The sequence below is a fragment of the Mus caroli genome, chromosome 11, assembly GCF_900094665.2.
Source record: "Mus caroli chromosome 11, CAROLI_EIJ_v1.1, whole genome shotgun sequence".
Lineage (NCBI taxonomy): Eukaryota > Metazoa > Chordata > Mammalia > Rodentia > Muridae > Mus > Mus caroli.
In genome coordinates this window covers 58,764,215-58,771,908 of record NC_034580.1, presented here as the reverse complement: position 1 = coordinate 58,771,908, position 7,694 = coordinate 58,764,215, and the positions used below count along the sequence as shown (strand labels likewise).

At 51.2% G+C, this 7,694-nt stretch overlaps 1 protein-coding gene across 1 annotated transcript in view; it reads left to right on the top strand.

The window, feature by feature from the left end:
- The window catches only part of LOC110305849 (protoheme IX farnesyltransferase, mitochondrial), a 118,171-nt gene extending 110,483 nt beyond the window's left edge, over window positions 1-7,688 (top strand). The window contains exon 7 of the mRNA XM_021177982.1: window positions 6,165-7,688. Within this exon, the coding sequence (XP_021033641.1) occupies window positions 6,165-6,598 (434 nt within the window). The 3' untranslated portion in view covers window positions 6,599-7,688. The remainder of the gene's footprint in view (window positions 1-6,164) is intronic.
- The last annotated feature ends 6 nt before the right edge of the window (window positions 7,689-7,694 follow it).

Below are 7,694 nucleotides of genomic sequence, written 5' to 3'. Positions count from 1 at the left end.
CTTATGACAGATGTTCCCATCGGAGGCAGAGGCAGATGGATTTCTGAGTTTGAGGCCAGCCTGGTCTACAAAGTGAGTTCCAGGACAGCCAGGGCTACACAGAGAAACCCTGTCTCAAAAAACCAAAACCAAAACCAAAAAAAAAAAAAAAAAGAAAAGATGGTAAAGACCCATGACGATTGTTCCAGTAAAGTCTGGAGTACTGGGCTGGTTGACAGGGATATACAGTGGTTCTCCTGTGAGTTTGCAGAGCCTGCCTTCACTGTGGTCTCAGTCTCACATGCCTTCCTTCTCTCACCACCCACCCACACCCTCTGCATCACACCCCCTGCTCTTCTTTCTTACAAGACTTCCTATCCTAGGCCTTCCCTTCATCCTCCCTGGTCATTGTTTTAGTGAAGCATCAGTCCGATCACCCTTTGAAGGAGCAACTTGTTAACTCCAACAAATTGGGGGTAGGCAGACGCTGTTTGAAGGGCGGCAGATTGACTAAGTATTCTCCATTCCTTTCCCCCGTCCCCATCTCCCCCATCCCTACCCTAGAAACTAGTGCCCACATAAGCCAGCACCAACATTGTAGTGGCCCTGACCATGTCTCCCTCTGCAGAAAACTAGTTGGGCTCAGTAGTTAGAGGTCAGGACTGGAGAGGAAGCCGCTTACCAGCATGTGTGTAAGTCCTGTGGCCTATGGCCCTTCCTGTAGAGAGGAGTGTATAAAAAAGACAGTGGCTGTGAGGAGCCTGTGTGTCCCAGTAATCCATGGTTGAAAGGGCAGAAGCACTCTATGTCCCTTGTTGGCATGGATTGGTCTGTAGCGTCTGTACTAGCCACAGGGCTGGATGATGCCCTCCACAGGCCACTGGGCAATGAAGTGTTTCCCTGGCCTGCACTCTCCTGCAAGTACAAAGCCATGGAGGGAATATATCCCATAGGATTCTGAGTCTTTTCCCACAACTACTTTGATCCCCCCCTCCCCTTTGTTTCCGATGGTGGAAAAGAATTTGTGTTGAGGGTGCTCTGGTTGAGAAGGCCCTGGCAGCTTCAGATCTGCCTGGGCTGGGCTGTTGTCCATCACAGGACAAGTGAGGTGGGATTTGGGGGTGATGAAGAGGATTAAGCACATTAGCAGGCGAGAATCGTGAAAGCTAAACAAATGTCAGTTGTTCTTGATACTTGCTATTTTATAGCTGCATGGAGGACTGGAAACCACTCAGCTCTCTCCCAGCCGCACAGCCAAAGGCTTTGTTTGTGGCTGTCATATCAAGGCGGTCAGGGTGCAGCAGCCAACTGCTTCTGAGTGCTGGGGGGGGGGGGGCTATGGGGGTGCCTGCCTTTTACAAAGCCCTTCTGTCTTCAGAGTGAGCCAATACGATGGGATTTTACCTGTCCCCACTTTCCTCGGCTTCAGATGTGGCCTTTTCCTTCCACTACCTAATCATCCCGCCTTTATTTTATTAATTTTTTTAGAGCAGAAACGTTAAAAATGCTCTGTGGCTCCATAGAACTCAGGAAAGCCGTCTCCAGCTGCTGACCGGGCTAACCTGCAGCCTCAGGAGCTGAAGCACTTGTTTTGGGGAGCAGTGATGGCAATGGCAGAAGTGACCTGCTGGGACCCCAGTGAAGAATTCCCTTGGGGGCCTGGCCAGATAAGTGGCTGGCAGCTGACATTGCAGCCCCAGTCAGCGGCCTGGAGCCATACCCATTAGGCCTCTCAGCGCTGTTTCTCTCCTGAGACTGTCTATCTGAGGCTTGCTCCCTTCCTCTTTCCCTCCCCCTCTCCAAAGCCACATCCCTGCATCACCTCATTCTTAGAGATGCTGGGATTCTGTGTTGTCATTTCCTAAGTCTAGAGAAAGCCCTTGTTTTAAGTCTTCGTTGAGCCTCCTTCATGGTGAAGATGGTAAGAGTCTTTTAGAGTTGATTGTTACTCTGGTTTGTAATTCAGGTGCTGTGTGGTAAACATTAATTATGTCAACCAGCATTGAGTTACAAATGAGGACTCAGAAATGGGCTCTTATCAGGGGTGACACTTGGCAGATGGATGGCTTTAGTAACAAAAAAAAAAGAGTGAGTTGTTTAACCTCCACTGGTAAACTGCAAACCCTAACTGCTTTCCACGGTTTACCTCCTGTAGACCCAGATGAGAGAAGAGAGCCAGAGGGCATTCCTTCACTCATTTATCCCACAAATATTTATGGAAGGCTTACTGAATACCCAGCCCTGTGGAACTCAAGCATTTGAAAAGATTTCCTTTAAAACCCTGCCTCCACTTGACTCAGACAGACTCAATAGTGTCTGTTCCTGAGATGTTACCTTAACTGGCCTGGAGCAAGACTTAACTAAGATAAACAGTATCTCTTTTTCCTTCTTTTGTGGGGTTGGTAGGGGGTAGGACAGGACAGAGTCTCACTGTACAGACCAACCTGGCCTTGGACTTAACAGAAATCTGCCTGCCTCTCTCCTGAGTGCTGGAATTAAAGACCCATACCACCACAACCACCAATAAACCCTATCTTTGTAATTCAAAGACAAAATAAAGTAAGTCTGACTTTTATGGAAATATTAGCAAAGGCTATTTAGAACCCTATGTTTTACCCAGCGTCGACATCAGAACAGAAAAGGTCTGTGAAAGAAAGTGGCTGTACATGTGTTGCTGGTAGTATAATTGCAGACAAGCTGCATTTTGTTCAGTTCTCACTGGTCTCACTGCCGGCTGGAACTGGTTCTAGCATCAAGGGTGCCAAGCCAGTGCCTCCTGGGTGAGGTGATAGAGCAGGCCTTGGCTAGACAGCCTCAGCGGCACACAGTGCCTTGTGCAGAATGCCCTTAGGATTAGCCCTGGTGAGGCCAGGTAGCATTGGAGGATGAGGATAAGGACTTTGATGGGAACCAGGGGGAATTTGACTTCTGGAAAGAACTTGTGGAGGGCTCAGACTTGTAGGGAGGTAGGTAGAGAAGGGCCAGAGCTTTGTACTTCTTCGCCTTAGAGTGCAGCTGCTCCAGTGTCTGCGATGGAAGGTAGAAAGAGCACCTCGAGGTGGAGAGAGCCCCAAGCGCCTGTGCGCAGCCTCCTCCTCAGTATTCCCAAGTCCCTTGCAAAGAACTCTACACACTGGGAATGCCCACTGGTGTTCCTGTCTCCAGAGGACTTGTCATGTGGCCTTTTGTCTCTCCTGTGTGGTTGATAAACTAGTCCACTTCCTGCTTCCCTTTGTCTGTCTCTCCATAGAAATCTATTGCACTGAGGCTGACCACACATGTTAGTCCTCAAAAAAACAGCTTTAAGGTCTGTGACCCTGAAGCTCTGGGACAGCTCTGCTTCCACCCGCTTCCTCAGCTGCCTAACCCTGAAAGCACAACTGTGGCCAGCCATGGAGCAGGCAAGCTTCATGGCCCACATTTAGAGAGGAGCCTGTTGGGCCAAACCCAACCCCAGCTTTCACCACAGTGGGGTTTTTATCCTTACTAAGGCCTTGTGTGGATGCTGAATGCCAGTGGATGGGCTTCAGTAAGGGTAGCAGGTACCCACCAGGCATCCCCAAAGGAATTATCGTGGCAAGAGTACTTGCTCCTATTTACGGTCCCCACCCTTCTGGGAAGGTACTGTGTGGCTGAATTGCTGAGCTTCCTTTGTCAATAGTGACAGAAGAGCATTTCTGGACTTGGGCAGAGGTAGAAATGAGGGAGCCCCCACCCCACATCTGTTTCTTGTAGAAATAATAAATAGTTTTGAAGAGAACTGAAAAATCTCACCAAGTGTCACTAGGAAGACAGCACTGAGAGCAGGTCTGTGGTCAGGCCAGCATTCTCTCTGCTGTTCACACATGCACTGTGGATGCGTTTCTCTCACACACACATAATAAGTAAGGGCATTCTTGTGCTCTGGGGTAGCCATCACTGAGCAGCAGAGCCTCAGACAGTCACTGTCCTAAAAACCCACTCCCACAGATGCACAGCTGTTCCCTAGATCACTGCTGTGATTAAAGGGGAGGAAAGCTGATGTTTCTCCCAGGTAGGTCTAAGAAAATGAGGAAGCTTGTTTAAAAGAAGCCCATAGTGTCGTGTGCTAGTAGTAATCCTGGCACTCAGGAGGCTACTGCAGGAGGATTACTTTAAGTTTGAGGCCACCCTGGGCTACATGGAGAATTCCATCCCAAACTGGCCTGAGAATGGAATGCGGTCTCTAAAAACATAAAAGTGAAAAGGAAAGAGAGGATGAGAACAAAGACTTCATGAATGAGTAGGTGGCAGCTCACCCTGTAACGTGCTTCTTGCAGAAGCCATCCCTTGCTCCCCAGAACAAGTGAGGTGCCTTCTCTCTATAGCCTGCAAGTCCTTTCTGTCCCTAAGGTGTTACTACTTCCCAACAGTCTGCAACTCCATTTGTGTTGTCTCCTTCCCTGGCCAGAGCCCAGCAGAGAAACATTAACCCCCTCCCCCTGCCCACCCCCCAAAGCAGACCAGTTGGTATCTGCTGTCAGGGAGGACAGGCGGGCCCAATAAAAATGGGCTTCTTGGAGGAGTGAGGCTGGGGGGGGGGGGGGGGGGGGGTTGAGGAAGGTAGCTGAGCAAGCCAGGGGCTGTGAGGCAACAAGCAGCCTTCCTCCATGGCCCATGTTTCTTGAAGTGAGAAGCATGTGTGTGAAAAAGGGGTTTTTTGGGGGGGGGGGGGGGGGGGGGGGGGGTGTAGAGCACTCTGTTCGTCCCACCAGGAAGGTGGGCCCCACCACAGCCCTGAGCTGACCCGGTCTGTCCTGCTCCAACTCACCTTATCTTGATGAAGAAAGCGGTTTGTTTTCTTCTCTTCCCGAGCAGCAGCAGTTGAAGCCCATCAGGCAGAGCTGTGGGTGGTTTTCCCACTGAAGTCCATTAAGCTGTGGATCCTAAAGAGATTTCATTTGTGACACGAGCCAAACCCATACCAGCTTCCTCTCAGAGACAGCAGCTTGCTGCTTTTCCAGAACTGAGCTGCTGTCTGAGTGCTCTCGTTCTGAGGCAAAGCACAGCCAAAACTTTCAGCTGCACAACAGACTACTGCAGTTGGCACACCAGAGGCTGAAGGGACAGTAAGGGGCAGAACTGGAGGGAGAGTCCCCATTGCTGCCGATTTAACCATGTCAAGCTTGTTCTTTCTCGGTCATTTCTAGAATAAAACCCACCTGGAGCTCTGAGCCTTACCATCCCTCCCCTGGGCCCTCCTGTCTCCCCTCACCCATGCCCTGGTTCTGTTACCACAATGAATTTTCCTTGGCAAAACACTTCCTGCTCTTGTCATAACCCCACCCCATGCTGTGGCTGTCATTACTACTGTATATCATACTCAGCCCAAGGCCTGAAGGTCCAAGACAGCTTGTGAGATCTACTATGGCTTTCCCAAACATGAAGCTCAGGGTCCTTAAGGCCACCCTGTGCTCTGAGAATCTCCACCACCTGACAGTCGCAGAGTTAGCTGTATTGTCCCATCAAAACACGAAGAAGTCTCGGTCACCACCATTTGCTCCTTCAGCTGCTCTAGCCTTCCCTGCCTGCCTTCCAATTCCCAAGACTCCGTGTTGAGTGTCCTGTGTGTGTCACTGAAACGGGTACCAGTTTCTTATCTTAATGAACTAGAAAGTGCCTCTCTCGTTATTTCCAACAATCCTCTCCCATGGGAATCCCTCCTGTGGGAAGGGTACTACTGGGCATGCTAGAATAGTCTGAGAAGAGGAGCCACAACTGAGAAAATGCCTCCATCAAATTAGACTGTAGAGAGCTCTGTTGGGACATTATCATCATCATCATCATCAAATTAATATGTTAAGGCCCAGCTCACTGGGTGCAGTGCCACCTCTGGTTAGGTGGTCCTGAGCTATCTAAGAAAGCAGACTGGGCAAGCCATGTTAGGCAGCCACTGAGCAGTGGCCCTCCATGGTGTCTCAGTTCCCACTTCAGGTTCCCCCTTGTGTCCCTGCTGAAACCTCTAAACAAACTCTTCCTAACATTGTCTTTGGTCGTGGTGTTTCTCACAGCAGTAGAAAGCACACTAAGACAAGAGGGCTGAGACAGATTGCTGGCCACCTGAGCACAGGCCTCCTGAGAAGTTCACTTTGAGGCTGAGAGAGCCTTGCTTTGGAGATGGCCGCTGACACCTAACTGTTCCCTTTTCTCCCCACCCCTCCTCACAGGAGCGCTTCTTCTGGGAGGGATCCTGTACTCCTGGCAATTCCCCCACTTCAATGCCCTGAGCTGGGGCCTCCGTGAAGACTACTCCCGAGGAGGTTACTGCATGATGTCTGTCACCCATCCAGCCCTCTGCCGGCGGGTGGCACTGCGCCACTGCCTGGCCCTGATTGCTCTGTCGACTGCTGCCCCGGTCCTGGACATCACCACCTGGGTCTTCCCTGTCATCTCCCTCCCCATCAACCTGTACATTTCCTACCTCGGCTTCCGCTTCTACGTGGATGCAGACCGCAGGAGCTCAAGGAAACTGTTCTTCTGCAGCCTGTGGCACCTGCCGCTGCTCCTGCTGCTCCTGCTCACCTGTAAGCAGCGGCCCGGGCAGGAGCGGGACAAGGGAGAGGCTCCGAGCCCAGAGCCAGCCGGGGTGTGGGGAACATGAGAGCAGACACGTGCAGACAGACACACGTACAGCACTGTCCTGGGCCAGCAGGAAGGGTATTTTGGTGATTCTGGCTAAGAGAGTTGGATGGTGTCAGCTGGTGGCAGATCATCTGGTGCTGTGTCGTCACTTACCCGTCCTTTTAATATTAATATCCAAACTGCTTCCCAAACAAGAAAGGGACTAGCATATGGGGTCAGTACAAAAAAAAAAAAAAAAAAAGAATATTTCTTCTCTTGGAAAGTCTTTATGCATCTTTCCCTCCAGCCCTGTGTTCTCTCACCCACATGATATATATGCACATCCTCCTCCCTCCACCCCAGGCCAGCCCCGCCCCCGACACACACGCATATGTGCACACACACACACACACATGTGTGCGTGCATACTCACCTCCTGGAGGCCACTGTGGTCAAACAGGTGAGTGCTTGTGACCCAACCTCTGTAGTTCCACATCTGGAAGCTCCCACACACTGCCTCAGAAGAACACATAGTGTGGCTACAGCACGCCTTCTCTGCCAGTAAGATGGGGCCTGACTCTACCCTACCAGTGTTCTCAACCACATATTCCCTCAAGTAACACAGCACCCGGCCTGGGCTGCTCACTGGGAGTGGGGATTCTAAACGGTTGCCTGCAGATCCCAGGCCACATGGCCAGCACACACCACCACTTCCAATCCCACCCCATACCAGGAGTTCAGAAACCCCAGGAAATACGCCACGTGCTCATCATGCTCTCAGGCATGGGCTCAGCATTTCTTTCTGGAAGGGCATCACTCAGCCTAACCTGAGGGAGAGGGTGAGCTGCGTCAGCAACCGTTTTGTGCCCACTTATCTCTTGTGCAAACCACATTTCCACACTGGCGCCTCCTGAGTCCAGAGGCGCTGGCCTCCATGCCCAGTGGTATTCAGAGAGGGCAGCAGGGCTCCTAGTGGCCATGGGTCCAGCTCTGGAACTCCATGGCCTCTGATGTAAAATGCAGGGACCTGTAGGTCTTCGGACTGTTGTGTACTCCCAGGGCTACAGAGAGCAATGCTGCCTTAAAATTGTGGAGCCAGCCGGGCGGTGGTGGCGCACGCCTTTAATCCCAGCACT